This window comes from Chaetura pelagica, unplaced genomic scaffold (genome assembly GCF_000747805.2).
Source record: "Chaetura pelagica isolate M959 unplaced genomic scaffold, ChaPel_1.0 scaffold20, whole genome shotgun sequence".
NCBI lineage: Eukaryota > Metazoa > Chordata > Aves > Apodiformes > Apodidae > Chaetura > Chaetura pelagica.
Genome location: NW_009951958.1, coordinates 3752574 through 3776686, shown reverse-complemented (window position 1 = coordinate 3776686; position 24113 = coordinate 3752574). Strand labels below are relative to the sequence as shown.

Below are 24113 nucleotides of genomic sequence, written 5' to 3'. Positions count from 1 at the left end.
AAAGGGCAGTTTTCTATGACATATCTGACACCACCAGGCTTATGTGTACTTGAGAGTAATGGAGATGAAATTCAAGTAGGTAAGAGGTTCTGCCCACCCTTACAGTAAAACCACAAAGGTTTAGTCATCTTGCCAGAGTGAATGTTAAAGTAATGTTTGTATAGAGATGCTTTTCTTACAAAAAAGTAATTATTGTACTTTGAAGAGGCTAAAGGTTATGAGAACTGAAGTCGGACACGCTGATTTAGCTTTTATTTATTACCCTCTTCCTGTAGGCTACAGTTGGGCATTAGTCATTTATCACGGCATGAAGTTGTGGTTGCCACCATGGGGTTGCAGTTAAAATAGAGGAGACTTTGGAGGAGAGGAATTGGTATAAATGTATAAGATATTGCTTGCATAAATAACATAAAACAATAGTATTTATACCCTCTTATAGCACAGATGCCTATAATAATACATACAGTAATACTATGTTATGGGCATGGCTGCCATTCCACTATACATAGCTGACTTGTTCTTCTGTTTTATCAACTTCATTCTCTGTGAGCAGCAATGTATCCAGCAGAACAGCTGAAGATGTTTGGATGGGTGAGCTCCTCAGCCTCATTGGGCTCTGGTACATAATGGGGTTAATCCCATTTCTCATCCCATGCATGACAAAGAGCTTGGAATTTTCTGCCACAGAGCTTCTGAAAGAGATTCTGCTTGAGCGCTTCTTCCAAAGGGCCTTGATAGGCTTTGTGGTCCGATAGTTGCAAGTGATATACCTGCTGAAGGCCTCCCTAAATGTTTTGTTGAAGAGTGTGTAGACAAGAGGATTCACTCCTGAAGATATATATCCTATCCAAACAAATATCTCCATAAGCTTTTGAAAAACCTTCTGGTTGCAGGAGTTGCACAGAACTGAACTTATGTTGGTTATGAAGAATGGGCACCACATCAACAAGAAAAGAAAAAATACAATCCCCAGGACTTTTGATGCCCTTTGTTCGTTGGTTATTGTTTGCATGGACTTCCTTCCAATTGTAGATGTTCTGGAGACAAGCACATCATTGGACAAAGTCTTGTCCTTTCTGGAGCCATTTAGCATTGCCACCTTTTCCGGTGAGGAGGCAGGTGTTATGTCACGCTGAAACACTGTGGACACTGTTGACCAGGTGAAACGCTGAGGTGGCTTGTTGATCAAGTAGGCCTTCTTGCGCAGCACTTGGATTGTCAGAAAATAAGTGACTACCATGATAGTGAGGGGAATGAAGAAGGCAGCCACTGATCCAAACAGAATGAAGTCATGAAAACGGTCAGGCATCAGGACACATGTGATGTTTGTAGAGCTACCGTTTCCATCTTCAATGCCTCTGATAGGAATAGGAATAGCAATGCCTACAGGAGAAAAAACAAGGACTTCAGAGTCCAATTACTTGCAATCTCTTGTTTTGGGGAACTCAGGGTCTCTAAAGAAAGAGCTCTGGAGTGGACACAGAGTGACAGAGAACGTGAATTGTTGAGAGCATCATGTGGGTCACTGGGCAAATAGTACTTTGTGAGACTTGGCAAGCTCAGCTTAAACAGAGTGCCCTCTCCAAGGAGATTGGGCCTAGCCCTGAGTGACTGAGGAAACAGTATAAAGTTGCCAAATTCTCAAGTGTAAAACAGATGAATTGCTTTAACTCTAGTTGTTAGAATTAGCATGGTTTTTCCTCCAGTGAAATGTGTTTGCCTAATGCCATTTGCCTTTCCCCCCCCGCCCCCCTCGAGGTAACCTTTTTACTTTTTGGAGGGCAGTTCTGTAAATACATAAACCTTGTCTTTCCCTCTTATCTTAACCAAATCAAGTGACTGAACACAGCTGATTTTTTTCACCCTTCTTGACTCTTTCATGTATACAAGTAGTTAAATAGATGCCAGAATTGTGCAGTGTGTGTTTGAGATGGATTTGTTGTTTAAAGTTTCTTGCATATTTAAGAGTGTTTAAATGAGGCTAGCTAGCTCTGTAGTTCACCACTTGTTTTGTTTTTTTAAAAAAAGTTAGCAGTCTTGTCTTTTAAATGAATTTTTTACAACCACTAAATTACAGTCAGCGCTTTGTTTGCCAGCAGTCTGACATTACAACAAAAACAGCAGGTTCCTTGCTGTCTGGTGAAGGTTATTTGTCTGAGGTTTCCTGATACCACCTAATGAGATCTAGGGATTTACTGTATTCCTCTGCTACTCTGCTCACTGAACTTGGTTGAAAGCAGCAAGAGCAAAGTAGTTTACCCTTCAGCCACTTGATCTCCTTCTTAAGAAGAGGCACACCTTCAGATACTGCAAACATCCAAAATGAGGACTGAACCAAATTAACTTTGATTAATAGAACCATAGCACAGCTGCATGGTACTTTTGTGTTGGATAAGAAGGAAATTAGAAAGGGCAGCATTCATTAACAACAATAAATCAGGCATTAAAAGGTCCACTTCTAAGTGTCTTGTCATGGCAAGAATTTCCTTTTTTTGGCGATAAAATGGAGATGGCATTTTTTTCTCCAATCATCACAGCTCTTCCAGATTTTTTTTCAAGTTGGAATTTTGTTTTAGGCATGTATGCATCAGCCAAGAAGGTTGTTGTATCCATTCTCCTATGCATCATTTACCTTAAAATGCATGATGATTTTGTCTTTCTCTTGCACATATAGAGCATACAGCACAATGCTCATGGCTGGCTTCAGCACACATTCAGTTATTGGAACTAAATGTTTTCACCTTGTTTGCTCATTTAACATTTGGAGTTTCTTTTAAGCATAAAAGACCAGTGAGGTCTCACATCACACCATAGAGGGGCTAATACCACAAAAGTTTATACATTGGCATCATTTATATAATCTGCTTGAGGCTTCTCTTTGTTGTTGGGTTTTTTTGCTTACAAGTTAGCCTTTCTGTGTGCTATATTGCCAGGGCATCTCAGTCTGCAGTGTGAATGTTACCAGCCAGTCACTTCTCTTTCAGTCAGTTAACTTTTTTTCCTTTCTTCATGGGACAATTGTAAGGCACAGATTTTAGCACCAGCTACTCAAGGCTTAAAATCATGTTTGAGATGGAATATACTATCACAGAAACGTGAAATCTTGCTTTCCTAGGAGAGTTGCTATGCATGCAGATGCTGTCTTCTGTTTTTTGGATTTTAGGACCACAAAGAAGAGTGATGAGTATCTCTACTCAATCTTTGCTCTTTCTGGTAAGCCTGATAAAGAGCAATGGTTCAGGCAGACTTTTATGATAAAGCTATGTATGATCCAAGAGGTGGACTTAGGCCAGCTCAAGCTTTAGGGTCTGCTAATCAATAGATCTTGGCCAAATTTTCCACTTAGCTCAGCTTTCACCTACTATTTTGGACACAAAAAGCTTCTGCATTCCTTTTCCAGTCTATAAATCTCACATACCTATGGAAATGAGCCAAACCACGGTGATTTTGATGATTGTTGTAGCCCATGAATTGTACTGACTAGCCTGGATTGGCTTTTTAATTGCAATATAGCGGTCTAGTGAGATGGCACAGAGGTGCATGATGGAAGCCGTGGAAAAGAGGACATCAAGAAACAGCCATATAGGACACAGGGCAGCTGGAAAAGGCCAGGCATTGTCTGAAAGAGAACAGAAAATTCATTAGAATCTGAGCTTTTCCAGAGTTTTGTGTGTGTGGTTTTCCCTTGGCATCAGTACCATTGAGAAGTTCATAATACAAGAACCACTGCCTTGGGTGGGTTTTGTCTGACTTCTTAGTTAGCTCCTAACTGGTATGGTTGCTGCCATCATGCTGATCATGTTGTTTGTGTGTTATAGCCTTCCCCTGTCTTTTTGTCCTTTTTAGATCATAAGCTCTTCGTGGCAAGCACTCTGGATAAGAAAGTTCTTTAAAAAACAGACCATGACTGTGCTTGGTCCTCACTCCCTGCTGTTAAATGATCAATTTCAGCAAGGTCTCCTTGATAGTCCTATGGTTCGAGGTTGTATTATATTGAGATAATGGGTAATAGCCGATATATTAGTCAATCATTGCAGAACCATGGTTGAATCTGAGTGGTGGTCTTGGAGAATCTAGTTAAAACAGCTTTAAAATTGGTTTCCTGTGTCACTTGAGCAGATACTGTTGAGCACTGATGTGGCAAAGCAGGGCTCTTAGGTCTCAGTAACGAGAAAAAAAAGTAAAAGGGCTTTTGCGCATGTCTCTTTTTTTCCCCTTAAGAGCAATAGTGCCCGGTTTCTTACAGTAGTTATCTGTCTTTCATGTTTATCTTTGTAGCAAGCATAGGGTCTGTCAACTGCATGGTGTCCAAGATAAAGATTTTGTAGTGTTCAACTTTCCAAAAGGCTGGTGGTTTTGAGAGGTGGGTTTCCCCATGAATGTTTGCAAATCAAAACCTAATGGACTTCAGTGAAACTGACCACTGCTTGATTCTCACTCACAAGAAGTTTGTTTTGTAATCCAGTGCTAGCACTGTTCAACTTGAGATGGCATAGTGTTGTGTGTCTAAATGTTCTGCAATCCTTGGGAAGAACACACGAACACAGAAGTTTTCTGCATTTCTAATGATAGAAGTTGATCTACTAAATATTCCTCTTCCTTATAAAAATCAGCTGTAGTCAATTAGTAGGCACATTAATAGTATTGGCAGAGAAATCACTACTTTTTTGATGATTAAGGGGAAAAAAATATTTCTGGCAAATCAGGTTGGTTTTAATCTCCTTGTTCTGAATGAATAGATCTCTGTGCTGAGGATGCCAAACGAGCAGGATTGTCATGCACAGTCTTACCAGTGTGGTCATTGAGAATAAAACATTTTTTCATAATGTGACTGCTAGATGGGAATTATAATGGTGCTGTCTTTACTTGAATTATAAACTCCAGAAGATGGAAAAATTTATTTTGCTGGGAAGCCTCACCTGCTAAACAAAGAGAATGGGTGGATGGATGGAGCCCTGAACTGAACCTCACCCATCCCCGAAGCAGTGGGCTTCAGGTATAGGTGAGGTAGGCGTTGAGGCAGAAGGGGAAGAGGTGGTCTGTATTTGGATGATTAGCCAGTAAATTTTAGTATCTAGTTGCCAATCTCCTAAAATAGATGTAATTGTTGAAATTATGCCTCAAAAAATTGATCTGTCAGGCAGGTATGAGAAAGTTGTTACTAGTATATTATGAAGCACTTATCTTTAATTTTTCTATCTGCACTTTCATCTCGTAGTGTAAGGTATGATACCTTTCTGAAGAAAAAAAACAGGAAAACCAAAATGTCTTGTGACTGATGAAACCAGCTGTTTAAAAAACAAAACCACACACACACAAAAGGGGAGTGTCCTGGTATGAGCCAGGATAGAACCAAGACAAAATAATACAGTTAAAAGAAATAACTTATATGATGGGCTTTAAAAGCTTCTGCTCAATCCAGAAAAAGAAGACGACTTCTTTTGACTCTAGGATGAAGAATTAGTTCAGATAAAATGTGAATAATGGAAAGTGTATTTCATGTCTTGAAGGATGTCAGATAGTTGGATTTCAAGTGAGGAGTTAATACTTGTGTTGGAGGGTCCTTAATGTGCCGCTTCCTGGATTATAGCTGCATTGTTTTCTGGAGAATTGCAGTGTGATAAATTGTTTCCTTTTGTTGTTAATTTACTCTTTGCAGACGAAAGCCCTCAAGTATTTTGCAATTAAAAGCACTTTCCTTTCTTTAAAATATAGATGGATTTAAACAGCTATCTGATGCAAAGTGACCTTGTGCATTTTTGAGTCATAAGAGCTTTTGTTAGTTGATCAGTGCAACTGAACAGAGAAAGCTTTGTCTTTATTTTGGTCTTGTTTTGAACTGGGTGCAGAAGGCAGTAAGTTATCTCATTCATGCTTATAGCACTATGTATTATTATATTTGTATGAGATTATGGTTTTATATCCAAACAAAATCAGAGTAGACTTTAAATGCAGTTGCTGATAATAATTGAAGAATATGCTTATTATTTAAACAAAACAAATATTATGAAACTGATACCTTAAAGTCCAGAAGAGTCGTGTAGTTGTCTAGGATTCATACAGTGGTGTATTTGCTTTTACTTATTTTGGTTTGTTGGTTACACCTGTGTTAGAAGCTCTGTACCTGGTGTTTGGGGGACTGCTCTGGGCTACTAAGATTTTGTGCTTTCCTGGTGGTCATTTTGTGTATCACTGGCCTATTCTGTAAGTTTGGTTGTAGGGAAAGGGTGGAATAATAATTTCCCCTCAGGATTCAGAAAGCATCTCTGACCAACATGATAGTAACCTGCTTGCTTGTTGTCCTGCTTCTTAATTCAAACTGAAGGTAAAATAAGTATGTCCTGCCAAGCAGCAATGCGATGCCATTAGCAGGTCATGCTTAGTTTGGATTGTTACACGTTCTGATTGGCCTAGTGTAGATTCACACTGTTGGAGCAGACCAGAGCATTTACTGGGCTGACTGAGATTGCCCACCTTCTTTTTCCTTGGAAGTTGAAATTCTGATTTAAACATGATGGAGGAGTGGATTTTTTAAGTGTCTGGCTTGCCTGACAAATGTGCCTCCCTGAAAACTCGTCTGGTTTCTCCTACTGTAAGGTAGTATAATAAGAGAAAAAGATATTCTTCCTTCCTACAGACTTTGCCTTGGATCCTCCCAATGCAGCTGCAGGGCTGCTGTTGTGGGTTATTTTTGCTTATTTTGAGTTAATATAAGATATAATGCATATTTTAAGATTTGCCTTGCACCTTAAGAGTTGAGCTTTTACTAAAACTGTCTACCTTTCATGAACCTTTATTTAAGAAAAACTTGATTTATAGGAAATACCTTGGAAATGTGTAATCCTTAAAACAAAGTACGGCATAGAAGAGCTGCTCCTGCTATAAACCAAAAAGGTTTTTAAAAGTTTGAGAGGAAGCACTGCTTCACATGTGTGAGCATGATTAAGAGACACCTTTAAATAGACTTTGAAACCGCTTGTTCTTCTGCTCTAAGGATGGCTGAAACATGTTGCCTGTAGAGGACTTTGTTGCTGTTAGATAATGATGCTTTTACTGAGATGGAAATTGGATATGTTTAATCACTACCTGACTTAAGCCTGGGCTTCAGTCTTCAAATCCATGTGCCTGCTGTAGCCTTGTGTTCACCCTCATGTCAGTGTGCAGATTCATCACACACGGTACAGCACAGGCCTGGCCCTTCCAGGCTGCTGTGTTGCCATTTCACCCCCGTGGCTGCCTGACTTTATTTCTCAGCTTCAACAGTAGTTGGTGATTGTCATGTACTTTTTTTTTTTTTAATTTAGTCAAAGTAATTTTCTTTTTTTTAGAGTTGCTTTGTGAGGAATCAGCTTTTTTTACTTGTATTTATATATGAGATTTGGAAAGGAGCCTTCAATTAAAGCAGTTTTCTCTGGTAGTTTGCACAAGCAAGAAGGGAAGATTTGCTGTGGCTTGTTTTCAGTAATGGGGGAACGTTAAGGTGGTGGTTGTTTCTGGAATATTTTAAAAATCATGGCTTGCAGCCATGATTGGCATTACCTTCTGATTTTTAAGCAGAATCATATCAGGAATAGATATATTTTAAAAGATGGTACATGCACAGTCTCCAAGTAACCCATAGCCCAGCAAGCCATGGACAGATGACTTCTGATCTCAAGTGTATTTGCTAATTTCACTGTCCAATGAATAGCAACATTTTTCCTTTCCTTCCATAGTTCTTAGTGTTAGAAATTTTGATAACTCTTTTGAAAGCTAGATTTCAGAGCATGCAATTATTTCTTAATGTGCCCTCTTTTTTTTTTTTTTTTTTTTTTTAGAAATGAGAAGAATTTAGCAAGCAATGATCTGTTTGTGTGTTCTGAAACTCACACTCCTAAATTAAAATCTCAGTGTGTTTTTGTACCAGACAACATTTTGGTCACTCTGCTGAGAAAAAATAAATCTTCTGCTCATGGTGTTATACCTTTTGAGCAAGCTACAGATTTATTTATTTTTAGAGGGGGCAGTTTTTTATTCCAGGCACAGTGTATTTCTGAAGATTTTTCTGTAAGCTTACTGCCAGGGCTGGGAGACAGTATCTGTAGAAGTTTTTGAATTTGAATGCTCTGTGACACATGTGTTTTTACAGTCAGAATCATGTAATGTGGCTGCACTTCAGTTCACACCTTTTCCCTGAAATATTCTCTACATAATTAGATACCAGTCCAGTATCAGAATCATAATATTTGTATTCTCTATCTCGAAGCTGCACCCAGCTATTTCAATATTGTGAAAACATTCCTGTGTGAAAGTGCCAGGAGGCTGGATTTAATTGGCTCTTTGGCTGTCAGTGATTATTCTGTGTTCAAGTAGTTATCTGGCTAATGTAGCTTCAAGATTTAGACTTGTTATGTATTTAAATATCTGTTCTAGCTTCATTCCAGTAACTCCTCATGTTTTGTTCATGCTTTAAACCTCTGTAAACACCTCAGCATCTTCTCCCAGTCGGTGAAGAGGCAAAGCAGTTTTTCTGGTTGGCTGCCAAAAAGACTTGTATGCAAGAAATGTCAGTTTTAACCACTGCTACGTGAACGGCTGGTCACAATCAAATATAACTAATTTTGCTACTTTCTTGTAAATTTCTTGCAGCATGAAAGATGCTTTTGTTTTACTTTTAAATTAAGATTCCTGGCATGCTTTAAACTGCTGTAACCAGGGTTTAGCACTGGAACTATTGGAAGTTAAGGAGCAATAGTCTCTTTATAAAAAGTTAAAAAGATTTCTTGGTTTAGCAGAATGAAAATAATAATAATAAAAATCCAAAACAAAAGAACTCCACCACCACCAAGAAACAACTTCACAAAATCCAGAACTTGCCTTCCCTGTGTATTGATTGTTAGTTGAATACTAGTACTTTTTACATTTATTAGTTTTATTATCAGTCAGGCCTTTGGCAGGAAGTAAGCAGTTGCAGCATGTGCATGTAAAAATGCATATATGTATCTGTTTCTTGCCTCTGCACACACATGTGCACGTACATGACATACCAACTTTTTTTAAGTGACTGTTTTTTTCAAGTTAGAAATAACTGTCCTGGTCATGTATATTAATTTTTCTTTTTAGAAACTGTTGCTTGAAAAGAGGCTATTTTATGATCTCAACACTGAAATCTGACCTCCGATTCACACTCCTGTTCAGGGAGAAGCAGTCTGTCTCATACAGAAATTCCATCTCAATCCGTTTGTGAATAAACACATTTTATTAGTGAAACCAGTTATCTACAGAAGACTAAAGCTACTGATGATCTTTCTGAAAGACAGTTTATGATTGAGTTTGCTTGTTGCTCAGGCAACTCTTAGAGATTTAACATAGGAAAAAATGAACTCCCGCTGCCTTTCATTACTGCCTTGCCCCACCTAGGGCCCAGTGGTATCTGTACATTAAAGATAATTGTGTAAATCTGTACATTTATTGAAAAAGGTCTCATGGATTTTTTTTCCATTCATATTATACAAAAATAGACTTTAAAATATATTCTCAAAGAAACTTTAAGAGTACAAGAGAGGGACTTGTCAGGAGCTACCTCTGTTTAGTTGTCAAAAGCAGTATCTGAAAATAAGGCTGGGCTCTTTATGAGCTCTCTTTATGAGAGAATATGAAAGCAATGCTTTATCATAATGAGTAGCTAGAAAGAAAATGTCACACCTAATGTATGTTCCTGTAAAAATATCTATTTTTTTCTACATGAACCAGACTAACTGGTAAATCTGAATCTCAAACATTAGGTACATGGTTTGACATGGTACTTGGCTTGACAGATGAGTTAATTCTTTGGGATGCTTTATGAACCTGCTACTTTCCCTAGGGTGAGAGAAAATTTGTTTCTCTAGAACTGGTGCTGTTAAAGTTTGTTGTCATGGATGGTGCTGGAGACTACCTCTGACTGCTCATGGAGCCTGGAGTCAATACTAAGGTGAAATCAGGTACCTGGCTCCTAGAAAGCTCAAAACCCATTCAGTGAACTGAACAGGTAACTAGTCTTCAGTTCATGTTTTTTAAGCCTGCAAGTTGTGTGCTATCCAGCAGAACACGTACAAACATTGTGCTGTTGTTAAAAATAGTACTGCTCTATACGAAATGTAATTTCCCATCTCCAGCTCCAATTTAGTATCACTAAGTTTCAGGTGATTTTTGAATGCTTTGTTTCAAAGGAAAGAATAAGCACAGTGGTTATACTTCCCATAAAGACATTAAGCTATATTAACCTGAGAGGGACAAAAGATTTAGCAGCCCTCATCCAAGTGATTATTTTTTTTAAAATTATAATGGTGGAAAAGCAAACAGGTTTTCTGCATAAATGAAACCTACCCAAATCGTACCCCATATATTAGCGTGATGAAACAAATGTACTTACCAAATAATATTATGAGAAGGGCAATTGGCATCACAAACAGACCCACGAGCAAATCTGCCACTGCCAAGGATGTCAAAAAGTAGTTGGTAGCATATTGTAACTTCTTCTCCAGAGACACTGCCAGTATGACAAGTATGTTCCCCCCAATGGTGGGGATTATCACCAGGAGGATCAGTAAAGCTGACCAGCGCACTTGCACTTTGTTTCCTTGTTCGTCACCTGGGTAGTCCTGCTTGGGCTCTCCTGTTACGGAGAGAGGCGACAAAGATCCATTGCCAACTCCAGACCCGTTCAGGAAATGTAAAGGATGGGACATTTTTGTGTCCAGCAGAATGTATTCAGGAGCTGTATTTTGCACAGGAATTGTGGACGGCGTAAGAGTTCTCTGTTCCTCTCTGATCCAGAATGGTCCTGAAGAAAGGCCAGCATGATCAGTATGGTAAACTGGTCATCTGCTATTTTGAGATACAGTAACCATGTCAGAGCTGGTATCCAGTTTTTTTATCCTTGCCTTACTGAGTACAATTAGGTCTTAAAAATGAAAGTCCTGTCTTGTGTCCATCTCTGGTTGGTAGGGGTCAGTGGTCTGGTCTCCCCTTTATAGCGAGGTTCAGGTTTCAGAAGATTTGAGGAGGCAATTCAGTATCTGTGAAAAGTAAGCAGTGTATTATCTTCCCCCCTCTTTTTTTTAATTTCTTGCTACAGCAGTAAAAAGTGATTGATCAATTTAGAGAGATGCTAATTGGTTCCCTTTAGATACGGTGTATGTAGATTTGCTCCAAGTACAAACTGATGCAAAGGCAGTTGCTGGCGTTGTGTATATGCAACTCCTCCTCTCCTGAGTGTCTAATCTCCAGCAGCGTGTGCGTAGGCAGACAGCAGTTCCCATATTTCCCCTTATTAAGAATCCTATTTCTCCACAGCGGGTCACCCCTGAAATATCTTCAGAAATTATGTATGAGGTTTCCATTTTAATGTCCACAGTTCCTCATCTGTCAGGTGAGGGTCAGGAAGCTGTAGACAATAAAACACTGATGACAGTCTCAAGGGGACAGTAAAGATTTATGGAACTGTGAGACATCTAAATTTACCCATTACTTGGAGGGGGGGGGGTTAGTAAGCTACTTGTTTTGGTAATCTGAGCAGGGCTTTTATTAAGCACAGCCTTTTCTCTCTCTTTCCCACTTTCCCTGTCTGGCATCTCTGCTGAAGACTTAATGCTTACATTTCCCCTTTCAAGCAGAGACTAGAACAGCTGTCCTGGAGTTCAGCTGAATGAACACTCAGTTGTGGAGAAGATTTGATGTGTTGTGATTTTCAGGTGAAAAAAAGCCTTACCTCTTTCTCTTGCATTTTAGTAGAGTTCACTTTGCATCCAGGGAGCTCCTTTGTAATTTTCATCACGTGGTGGGTTTTACTATAAGGTTTTTCACTATCTTCTGGAAAAAAAAGTTGTTCATTTGGTTTTGTTTTTTTATCATTTTTCTAAAGCTTATCTCTTTGTGTGCTTTTGTTAGCACATGTTCTTCTAGCAACCAAGGATAAAAATTTCTGATTTGGGAAAACTATTTCTTACCCAGGTATTTTCTCCAACTCTTGAACAGATGAGAATCGTTCTTGCCACATTTTAAAAAGATAGAAATAAGGTTATGTTCTTTTCTTGCTGTTCTTTCTCTTCCATTCTTTCAATTATTTACTTAAGTGATTTGCAGTTTTCTTTCTTCGTTAGCAAAGCTTGCAGTCTGCTGCTACCCTTGTTTGTTGATTGACTAATTCTGGTGTATCCAGCTCCAGTGCTTGAAAAGCAGGGAAGTAAATGAGTGGGGTTTGGCTGGAAAAGAGCCAGGGAGAGTTGATTGCTTCAGTGCTCTCATGCTATAATATGTGCTCCTTGTAGCTGTATCAGGATGTGCAGATCCTGTGAACGATACTTCCAGTATTGCAGTTACAAGCATCATACTGTGTGTTTGCCTGTGCTTCTCTGTCTCTCTCTTACTCACTCTTCTGGATGGAAGCATAGTTAACCCTGAAAAGTTCTGCTGCCCTGTAAACACTCCAATTTCTTTATTGAATAATTTTATAAAAGTATTGTCTGGCACAATATTTTAAGTTCATGCGCTGTTACTTTAATCCTTTCTTCATGCAGCTGCTTTTTATTGAGTGTTCTCTTTTGTTACCTTCCAACTTTCAGTCAAATGTGTGTATGTCTTAGAATTCCATATTAAAATGGAAATAGGGTTCACTTCCAAGGACGTTAACTGGACAAGTGTGTAACAGAGAATATGAGTTTAAAGCCAGAAGAGATCATGAGATCATGGTCTCACCCCCCTGTGTGTGACTGGTCATTGCATTTCATGAATTTTCAGGGCTCACTAGGCTTGAGCTGGGTAGGGTCCTCAGTGAACTGTGAATCAATTTATATAGATTTAAAAAAGAAATTAAAAAGCATTAATATATTTAATACAGCTACGTTGGGGGCAAAGAGAGAAAGCTTCTGCCAGAAATTATTAGAAATACTTGACCTAAAGTGTGTTCAGATCATACAATAGAATTTCCAGAAAAATAGTTCCTTGTTTTTTCCTGTTTAAAGGAAATCTTGATAAGATTCCTTGCTGTATTCATTTGCAGTTGACTTTTGCTATCTTTATTCTTCAGAAAAGTATATATTAGGAAATAAAGATTAATCCAGCTATGGTAATTCTGTTTCCTTATCTGACAACCTCCCGATTGTCAACCCTGACAGTACTGAGAGAACAGAGCACATAAAAGCATACAAACATCAAAAAAACAGGAGTGGACAGTACCATCTTGGGCTGGTGAGCATTTGGATTCAGTTTTCCTTAAGCTCAACTATGTGTAATAAACTTATATTTTATTTTATAAAGCTTGGAGGCTCTTCTGGCATTAATCTAACTGTACTGGAAGTCTTTACCAAAATTTCTGTTGGATTAAACACAGCTAGTGTTCTGTCTTTCTGATTGTATAGATGAAGCTTGTTTTCCTTCATCATTAACGCTTGTGGTAGTTCCTTGTTGAAAGGTGACTGGAATTATTACAGCTTTCTGGAGTAATTGGTAGTGAATCTGAACCATAAATGGAACAAAAAAAATGTGCTGGATTAAAACCACAATAATATAGTAAAAGATAGATGAATCCTTTAACTTCAGTGGTCTGCTTGTGGGTGTGTGCCATGTGCACATCTTCATGTTACATCTCTGAATTTAAAGAACAGAATTAAAACTTCTGAGGAAAACATAGCCTGCATCTATCAGGACCATCTGCTAATCATCAGCATCAGTTACTGATAGAGCTGTGTTGGAGCTGATGTATTATCTTGAAAGAGGGTGGGTTTTCTACTTTTCACATAATCTCTTTTCACAACACAGTAGAGATTGTACCTCAATCACTTCAGTGTAGAAGTATCAGAGTTATAGAAGTGTGATTGTGTCAGCTTGAGTTCTGTGTTACCTCTGTAGGTAACACAGGTTATGTTACCTCATAGATTTTACAGTCAGAGAAGCATCATTGTTGGTTACTGCAATAAAGGACTGTTTTGGCCAAAGTGAAAATCAAGTGTTCCCACTTCTCTGGAATGTCTCAGTGGATGTTAAAACGTAATGTATATGACAAAATCATCTCTTTAGCCACTAGAATGGCTAAATTAAATAAACTTGGAGAGGGGAGGTGCCTTGATGAATCCTGGAATCACTTAGGTTGGAAAAAACCTTCAAGATCATTGAGTCCAACCATTAACCCTATTCTGCCAGGTCCAGCGCTAAGCCATGTCTTCAAGTGCCACATCTAGATGACTTTTAAACACATCCAGGGATGATGACTCAACCACCTCCCTGGGCAGTGTGTTCAATGTCTGACAACCCTTTCACCTAATGTCTAGTCTAAACCTCTCCTGGCACAGCTTGAGGCCATTTCTCCTTGTTCTATCACCAGTTACTTGTGAGAAGAGACCAGCCCCTACCTCTTTGTAACATGCTTTCAGGTAGTTGTAGAGGGCAATGAGGTCTCCCCTCAGCCTCCTTTTCTTCAGACTAAACAGCCCCCATTCCCTCAGCTGCTCCTCATAAGACTTGTTCTCAAGGCCCTTCACCAGCTTCATTCAACGTCTTCCTTGTATTGAGGTGCCCAAAGCTGAGCATAGTATTCAAGGTGTGGCCTCACCAAGGCTGAGTACAGAGGGACAGTCACCTCCCTGGTCCTGCTTGCTGCACCATTTGTAATACAAGCCAGGATGCCGTTGGTCTTCTTGGCCACCTGGGCACACTGCTGGCTTATATTCAGCTGCCTGTCAATCAGAACCCTCAAGCCCCTTTCTGCTGGCCAGTGTTCCAGGCATTCTTCCCCAAGCTTGTAGTGTTCTATGGGGTTGTTGTGGAACCAAGTGCAGGACCTGGCGTTTGGCTTTGTTGAAGCTCATACAATTGATCTTGGCTTGTTGATTTAGTCTGTCCAACTCTCTCTGTAGAGCCTCCCGACCCTCAGGCAGATCAACACTCCCTCCCAACTTGGTGTTGTCTGCAAATTCACTGAGAGTGCATTCTATCTCCTCATCAAGATCGTTGCTGAAGATGTTAAAAAGAAATGGTCCCAGAAATGGCCCTGAGGAACCCCACTTGTGACCAGCCACCAGCTGGGTTTAACTCCATTCACCACCACTCTCTGAGCCTGGCCACCCAGCCAGTGTCTTACCTAGGAGAAGCACCAGCTGGGGGCTGCAGATTGCTCTGATGAAAGCTGTATAAATATGTTCATATCTAATTGACAAATCAAATAATTACTTTAAAATACGGATGAAAACAGAGGTTTTCTTAGGAACTGACAGAGGAAGTTGATAAGAGTGTAGCTGCATGTAGGCTTGCAGGGCATATATACGTGCTTGTTTCTTTTGAGATGGCTAAAAAACTTATCTGTCTTACGTGATGTTTTTTGGACTTTCCTGGGTTTAAATTATTTCTCAGAAACACATCCTCCTGTCTATCTATTACAAATCTGCAGCAGGTTCTTCACTGAATGCTGCTGGCCAAGCTTTTTGTGCAAGCCACTGGTCTGCCCCCACACCTAGTTCCTCTTCTTTGTTAATGAGCCTTAAACCCTAAATCTTGCCAGACCTCACTCCTGCTCCACTATAACAATAATATTTGAACCATGCATAGATTTATGGGTTTTTTCCACCCCTTGCTGCAATTTCTGTTTTCAAATTGCCAACACTGTTTTCTTTGAATGGAGCTACACTGGACGTGTACATCACTGGAGTGATGTTCAGTCAGTGCTGATCCCTCAAGTCCATCATCTGTGCCTTCTAGCAGCACTTGGGCTCATCCTTGAGGCCTCCTAGAAGTTCTCATTCTCTAGCAAGTCTTGCGCAAGCAAGCAGGAGGCATTTCAGGGAAAAACATTGTGGAGAAGGAGGCTGTGTTGCACATGGTGTTAGTTACAGGAAATTCCTGGCACGGGAATAGCTCAGATCCTTTTTGTCCAGAGAGAAAGCGGCGGGGTTTGCATGCTTGGTCTACACTGAAATATGTCCATTTGTTGCATTTTTTCCTGCAGTTTTTCCATGTTCTGTATTTTCTGCCCTCTGCTACACTAACCCCTTTCAGCAATTGCTGCAAATTGTGCAGTTAGAGATCCTCATCCCTCCTTTATTAATTCATCCATGGTTGACATTAAACTAGAGTTAAGTTGGTTGTTGCTTTTTTGTCACTGCATTACCAAAGCAACTTGTGGAAATAGTTCTGTATCAAATGATTAATTCATGTCCAATAGTTTAGCAAGTTATAAATATTTAGAATAATTTTGAAATATGACTGAGGAGGCTTAATGAGGAATTTAAAATATATATTTGACATTATTCTTTCATTTTCTGACATTTCATTTTTCAATGAGTTGTGAACTCCTTAAATATTTAGACTAAAAAAATTAAGTGTATATTAGTGATGCTTCAGATGCTTCCATTTTTAGTCTCAATCACAAGATCAGTGTGATGGTTTACTTTCAGTATTCTCTTTATTTACTTACTGATGTTACCTTATATACATACACAGGGTTTCATGAATAAGTATAGCTGAAATATAAAGAGAAGTTGCAATAGTCCTTTAAACTTCAAGATGTGCAACTTACAGAACCGGAAATAAACTCCACAAAGGTATTTGGATGTGATTCTAACTGGGCTGTGATCTAAGAAACTAAGTGGAATATGCTTCAAGATATGGCAATCTGAGTTTTTAAATTGTCTTATGGTGTGTTGCATGCCCCTTGGAAAAATAAATACTAAAGTGGACTGTTAAAGAGTCAACATAACTAACAATGTCCCTCAACTTTCAGTAGTCCAGTAAGGCTGTTGTAGGCAAAGCCTACCAAGAATTACAGTATCTGCAGATGTTGCAGCTGTAACTACTTGCAGAATAAAAGACTTTAGGTTCCTTACAGATTCCTAATAATGCTGCTGTAAGAAACATGGTGAAAAGGAAAAAGGAAATACAATTTCAGGGTTCTTTGCAAATGATGGAGAACTTTCCTGGTCAACATCATGGATTGAAAGGAAAACTGACCACCTTCCATGTCCAGCTGATCTGGTTGGGTTTTGTTGATATTAGTCTGTGGTAGCAATAGTCAACATTCTGGGTTTTATTTTGTGAATTTTTGCATTGAAGGCTTAAGCAAAACTTTCTTTCCTCTCTTTTTGGGAGTAATTAAGATTTCAAAGCTTTCTTTGATTTCCTAGAAGTACTAGGGCAATTGTGTAGGTGTTTAGGCAGCTCTTTTGTGTTCTCTCTGGTTCCTGTTTCCATGAAGATTCAGAATCCTTAGCTGCATAGGGTGTTTGTTTCTTGTGGAGGTTTTGAGAGCAACCAGTTGGTGAGTAAAACTAATAAAATGAGAACTATTATGTTTTGCTGAGAACCTCTTATTACTGTCTTGGTGCATCTTTCATTTTCTTTGTTTATGACTTCTGAAAAAAACAAACTGGATCTTGAAGGATGTTCTTAATCTGCTGCCTATTTATAACAGTAAAACTTACCCTGCTTTGGGGTAGAAACAAAGCTGTAGCTGAATACTGCATTGAAATTCTTTAGAAGAAACTTTTTAGGCTTTTTTGGCTTTCTTGACTAATTTTGTTTCCTGGTAACAGAACAAAGTTGAAGCTAGTTGTGATGTTGAATTTTTGTGTATGGGTCTGGGTTCACTGACATCTGTGTTTTGATGGCTTATGTGGGAGCAGTTGAACAATTTTCAGATTTAAATTAAGGAAATAATCAGACTGTTCTTTTGTCATTGTTTTACTGTTGTAGTAAAATGTAATTGCAAATGCAAGCTGCTTGAGCAAAGCCAGTGTTAGGAAAAAAGGAAGGAACCAGTACATTAAAGGTAATTTGGATTTTAAAAATAGACATTGTCTATCTTTCTAAGATATACAACCTAATTTAGAGTCATGCCCTAAACTTCAATGTAGGAATTTTTAGATGAAATCACTGGACTGTGGTATGGGAAGGTCAGACTAGAAGACTATGGTACATTGCTTCTGTCCTCAAAATATATTAAGGATACTTCAGATCTAGAGTTTTTACTATGACATTTAAGATGGGGCCAAAATTGAGTCTGGAGATGAAATTTCTTCCCCCTAAATCTCCAAATGTTATCTTGGTATTGCATGTGATGTTATCTTCTGTGCATCACTTGCAGTAATGACAAGTGTCTGTATTAGGACCAATTAGGAGTAGCCTGTTGCTGAGTGTGACTTTAGAGAAACCATTTTTCTTTTTAGTAGTATTCTTAAGTTTTCTCACACTCTTTGTTACTTCTCTCCCTCTCTCACCAGAGGTTTCTATTCAGTGACCACATTGATTTATCCCTCAGCACAAAGAGTGGTGGAGGTCGAGGTTTCCAGAGGGGTGGGCTTGGTACCACTGAAGTGGAAACTTCCTCTGTCAGCAGCAGGATTGCCCCTCCAGTGTGCAGAGTGTCAAGGCAGCAACTCATGTGGTTGTGCTCTGGGTGAAGGGTGAAAGCCTTGGACCAGGTGGAAGAGGACATGGTTATGGTTTAATCATATTTCCCAACTGAATTACCAGTTGGAAGGAACGCTACAGGACACTGATTGCAGCCTGTAACTGCTTACAAGGACTTCTTAATTTTTCTTTTGATCACTTGACAGGATTGTTTTGCATTTTACAAATTTTATTAAGGGTGGGTTTGGGTTTATATGGACAAACCTTTGGCAATAGCTTGTAGGACTTTGAAAAGCATCTCAGCATTAAAGTGAGCAAGCAAATGATATTGCTTAAGCATTGATGCCAACAGTGCTCTTGTGTACAATGTTCCTCTGATAACCATTTTTACAATGCTCTTTCTCTCCCACATTCCTTTTGTGATTCTGCCTTCTAGTTCTCTGTTAATGTGGGAAGATGTTTTCTGAAGATTGCGGGTTCTGGAAGACTGCATTACTGAGGAAGGTGGTGGGATCTGTTAAGTAGCTTTAGCTCCCAAAGTGGATTTACTGAATGCACCCTCCTATCAAAATGTTTGACCATTTAATGGATAGCTTTCAGAGGAAAGCATTTAAAATAATAGCTACAAATAATGTAAATCTGGCAAAGAATTCCAGAGTAAATTAGTGTACATTAATCCTGATTTTATGATAAAAACTATTGGCACTCCTGTATTTTTGGGCATAAAGATGTGTCCAAGTTAATACTTCTATAAAATCCAGCTTTCTGAACAGGAATCTAATGATTAATGCTTCAAAGTGCATGATCGTATCTTTGCTATAAGGTGTTTTTCTCTGGCTCACAATCTGCCTGTTTAACATTTGCTGAAGTAAAGCAAACATAAAGGTGTTAAGAGTCTTTGTGCAAGTCTTTGTCATTTATTATAGGATTAGTGACTCCTGGTCTTCACATCAGCTCATTTTAAAAAAAAATAAAAAATTTAAAAAATCATTGTTGGCATCAAAGCTGTTATTTGAGCAAGAGACTGATAGGTAGTTTTAAATGTGTCTTAGTTAAAAATCTTCAGTTCTGCTTGTTTGCAGGACAGAATCGTTCCATTTTCCAGCTCTTTTTTTCCTTAACATTTGTCATCATGACTGCATATTTGAGGCAGCAGTTTCCAGCAACTTTGTGTTTGTTCCTCTCTTTATGTGCTTCTTTGCTGCTATTTGGAGAAGACTTCTTTGTAAGGGGGTGGTGGTAGATGGGATTCTTTCCCCACACTGATATTTTAGGAAAACTCATAAAGAAACAGACGACTGGGAGCTGGTGTGAAGCTGGTGTGTGGGAACTGGTGTGAAGCAGGAGATCAAGGTGCTTGCTGCCATTACTGCCAAGGGTTTGAATAACCTCTGAGACCTGGGTGCCTTTGGATCCCCTCAGCAATGCTGGAGGAGGACTGGAGCCTGTGATCAACTGGGGTAGCAGAAAGGAGTGTAAAGAGGAGTTTAGGACTGGTTATCGGAGGACACTACGGGAAAGTGTTGAAATGGGAAGAGATAACAGCTAGAGTAGAAACCAACCAAAGTTGGAACGTACTTTATAGTGGTTCTTCTACATTTTGAGTTGTTGAGTGCTTTGATAGACACTTAATGATCATAGATGATGCTATAATTCCTGTGTACAACATATACTGCCACCACCCTCTATCTTTCAGTGTAGCAAACTAAAAATAACATTAATTTGGCTCTTCCTTTGTACATTTCAGTCTGAAATTAGTTCATAGTCAGAGTAAATGGCTTGTAAGACTGCTCTTAGGATTGTGAATGTGACAATTAAAAAACTGTCTGCAAGACAGAGTGAGAAGGAGTGGATAACCAGATGATGTGCATTTTGAAAGCAGAGATAATGAAATCACTTGCAATTTACAGTTTCTCATCTTTCTTTTCCATGATCATGTTCCTGCCAACCACATTCCTGCATCGGTCTTGTGTTCATGCTGTCAAGAGATTGGGTAGATTTAACAGACTAGCTGTGATGGATGTGCTTGCCATGCCTAGGAGTTCAGAATACAGACTTGTCTGATGCAGAGATGGTTATTTTACAAACAGTTTTGTCTTTGCTGCATTAGAAATTAAGTGGCTTGTGTGGCATCAGAATTAATGGAGTGATAAACAGGACTACAAAGACAGGAGGGAAATGAATGTATCCACACCTATGAGTTCTGCCTTACTTCAGAAAGGCTCAGCATTCACAGGACTCTACATTTGCAATGTGTGCTTCTTTCTGTAGGAAATTAAGGGTTCCCTTTCAGCTCCCCAAGCACTGGGCTAGAAGTCCTGTTGCTGTAGTGACCAACAGGACACTGGTTCCCAGCTGGCAAGGCATGGAGCATATACTTCAATTTTAGATGACTTAGAAAGGTAGCAACATCACAGCATGCTTTTGTAAGGAGGCAGCACTAAACATTGCTAATAAACTGGCTGGAAGTGTGTGTTGTATCAGCATTCCTTCATGTGCTTTGATTTACAGCAGTAGGTGGGGGTGAGGAGGAGCCAGGAGAAGCAGTGATTGCAAATGGGAGTTTGGGACCCATCAACCTTGAAGGCAGATTGAATACTGGAGTTGGGTATTGTGTCTTCTGATGAGAGAGAGAGATTTACTGCTGTGTCTCATATAGAGTAAACCTCCACCAGTGGAAAGGCTGTCACAACAGCATGATTTCCAGAGATAAAACCTCAGTCTCAATAAATGTGTGATTCTGCTGGATAATGTTTAAAAGGCAGAGAATATGCACTAAAAAGAAAGATTTAGTGGGACCTGTGTGATATCTGCAGTGACAGGGAAACTTATTCATTTGTGCACTTTCCTGTTCTCCTCTTAGTCCATTTGTGCCACCCCTCTGGTTATGTTTTGAGAAATGCAAAATGTACCATCCAGAAGGATAATTTCAAACTTTCCCATATGAACAGAGTGAAGCCTCCATATTTTGAGGAACAATAACAATAAACAACATTCTTTTCCCCCCCTTTCTTTAGGACTCCTGAGCAGTGTCCCAGTGTGGTTTCCCTGCTGTCAGAGAGCTACAATCCCCATGTGCGTTACGGGGCTGCCATGGCTTTGGGTATCTGCTGTGCAGGCACTGGAAACAAGGTGAGGACCAGAAGTATCTGTTGCCAAGACTGTTTCTGCTGTCCCTGCCAGAAGGACATTTGTGGGGCAGTGTCACACACACAGATGAGATTTCTCACACACGTACACTGCTAACTAGAGCAGCTGGACTAGAGCAGTACTTTAAATCTTTAACTGTCCTGGGCATAGGGATTTCCTGCTTATACAGAATAAATAAGTAGTATAATGTTTTTGTACATTATTGCCATATTCTTGGAATTTCGTCTTCAAAAGGTTGCATAGAGTTATCTTACTGTCAAGTTGCCACTGAACCTTAAATGTGTATTGAATAGTCAAAAATCAGTACTCCTTTGACCTTGGAGTTGATCTTTCACAGATTGCTTTCGGAGAACAAGGGAGTGCCAGTGACAGGAGAACAGTGTGTGTTTTGCACAACTCCTAGCTCCTTTCTTTCATGTGATACACAAATTGTCAAAGATCCATGTAGTAAAGCCATGTGCAATGAAAATTAATGACATTTACTGTAGTTTCAGGTGTGTAATGCACAGCTAGTAAATTTTATTATCATGTTGTGTCATTGAAGGGTAATTCTCACAGATTTTATCAGGGACCTTTTAGAGTATAAAAAAAATTCCCACTTCTGCTGTGGGAAGTGAACACTTATTGGGACAAGCAACAGGTAAACTATGGGATAAGCTTCCTCTATTCACCCACTTGTGTATGTAATCTGTACTGGTACTGAATCTCATTTTCAAAACAGGTGCACAGACTGTCCATATGGAAGTAATATTTCATGCTTCCAAGTTTTTGTTAAATCTCATCCTTACTGGTATCACCCCTTCCTCAACTAGTATTGAAAACTTGGTTTGTGGCTCTTGCAAGTGAGTGTTCCCCAGCATGTCACTTGTGTTGTGAAATGCACAGAATGCTGGCACACACTGCCTGCTTAAGTATCTGAAGCATGCAGACTGGAAAGCAAACTGAAAAGTCTATTTTTATCCAGGTTGCTTTGTTCTCAAGTGGAAGGTGGAATCAAGGAGCTAATTATTTTTAACCTGCTTTATCTGAAAAGCTTATTTAAGTGGAAATGCTTTTAGTTGCAAAAAGAAGCCTGTTTTATTTCCAAATATGTTGTGTGACAAAGACCTAAACCATCTGATTACATAGACGTGCAGACATGTCTTCCAGAGCTTATGTTAGTAGGTTTTGAAGGCCCAGATACATTCAAATTTGGAGATCAGAAAGTTCAGCTTTTTGTCATAGTGGATGTTCATTACATGGTAATAAATGAGTTCCAGAGAATGGATGAGCCACCTTCAGGTGGAGAAGCACAGCTTCTAAGATAGCCCAGTTGGCAAAAGCTGTCTAAGCAAAGGCATGATGTTATTCTAGAAGTATTTTTTGGAAATAGTGTTTTGTATAAATTCAGCTTTTTTTAAAAGAGCCTCACCCTGACAGAAGTAACACTGAGAGGAGGCTGTGCATGAGCTCAGTTGTCCAGTGTAATGTGTGGTGAGGACCTTGTATGGTTAGAAGTGAATTTGTGTTTGTAGTAATTCTATGTATATTTAAGTCATGGTTTGCAAAGCAGCAAAACTGTAAATGGAGATGAAAACATGTTCCTAAAGAGATAATTTAGTCTGAGATGGCTGCAAATTGCCCATGGTGGTCTTGGGTACATCTGAGCATCATTTGTTACAATAGACCGTCTTGTATCAGTGACTGCATTGAAAACAATGCTTATTGATAGATCATTGTGCATCATGTTCCTTTTCTGTTTAGCTGGGTAGTGGCTGAATTGGAAGAAGCAGCAAAGTATTTTGAAATGTTTTTAAAACCTAGATTTACTATGTGGATGTTCAGAGGCAGCCCCACTTGACATAGGTTTGAAATGAATGCTTTAATTGTGATGCTGAATGTTACAGGTTCTAACAATAAAGTATAAGGCAAAGAATTTAGGACCTGGATTGTTTTACCATCTCATTCTCTAACCTTCAAACTGTTGTTTGATATCTCTGGTTCATTTGCTTCTTACACAGGAAAGGAAGGTAATGCTGATATGTTTTGTTGGGAAGAATGGCAGAGAAAGGGTAGGAATAATTTATGTGTACTATTGAAGGTGTGTCAGTAGTTCTATGTGATTAATGTATCTGTTGCCTTATTTCTGCAAATAGATCTTGTTCCATCCATCACTTGGTTTTTGTGGGTTTTCTTCCCGATTTTTAGATTAAAATCCACAGAAATACAGATTTCTGCTTCATTTGCGAAGAACAAGCAAAATATTTTACATAGTATATCTGATAGCATCAATCTGATTACGTTCCATTAGAGTACTGAATCCTGGGATACTAAAAATAATAGCATTAACTTTGTGTCTGCTTATTTCTTGATGGTTTTTGTGGGTTTTTTTAGGAAGCAATTAATTTGCTTGAGCCAATGACAAATGATCCTGTGAACTACGTGCGTCAAGGAGCTCTGATTGCATCTGCCCTTATCATGATCCAGCAGACTGAGATTACCTGCCCAAAGGTAACGTGGCATACCTTACATACTACCTTGTTAGCTGGAAAAATGGTCTTGGAGGCCAAATCTTAAGTGCTTGGCACAGCACATAGAGTATACGTGCCTTGTAACAAGCCAGAGCT

General features: G+C 39.1%; 2 protein-coding genes across 2 annotated transcripts in view; one reads left to right on the top strand and one right to left on the bottom strand.

Moving 5' to 3' along the window:
• The window catches only part of PSMD1 (proteasome (prosome, macropain) 26S subunit, non-ATPase, 1), a 68757-nt gene that overhangs the window by 22822 nt on the left and 21822 nt on the right, over positions 1–24113 (top strand). The window contains exons 16-17 of the mRNA XM_009999747.1: positions 21375–21489; positions 23881–23997. Of these exons, the coding sequence (XP_009998049.1) occupies positions 21375–21489; positions 23881–23997 (232 nt within the window). The remainder of the gene's footprint in view (positions 1–21374; positions 21490–23880; positions 23998–24113) is intronic.
• HTR2B (5-hydroxytryptamine (serotonin) receptor 2B, G protein-coupled) lies at positions 248–10709 on the bottom strand. The gene is made up of 3 exons (XM_009999733.1): positions 10394–10709; positions 3419–3619; positions 248–1383 (listed from the first exon to the last, which is right to left on the bottom strand). Exons 1-3 carry the CDS (start codon positions 10707–10709, stop codon positions 500–502), a joined length of 1401 nt encoding a protein of 466 aa, XP_009998035.1. The 3' UTR covers positions 248–499.

What these genes read in the sequence shown, in the direction of transcription:
- HTR2B (XM_009999733.1), bottom strand. Translation starts at nt 10,709, where the DNA reads ATGTCCCATCCTTTACATTTCCTGAACGGGTCTGGAGTTGGCAATGGA. An exon ending in CCTTCTCATAATATTATTTG is followed by an intron (nt 3,620 to 10,393) that starts GTAAGTACATTT and finishes GTTCTCTTTCAG; the next exon opens with ACAATGCCTGGCCTTTTCCA. An exon ending in GGTTTGGCTCATTTCCATAG is followed by an intron (nt 1,384 to 3,418) that starts GTATGTGAGATT and finishes TTTCTCCTGTAG; the next exon opens with GCATTGCTATTCCTATTCCT.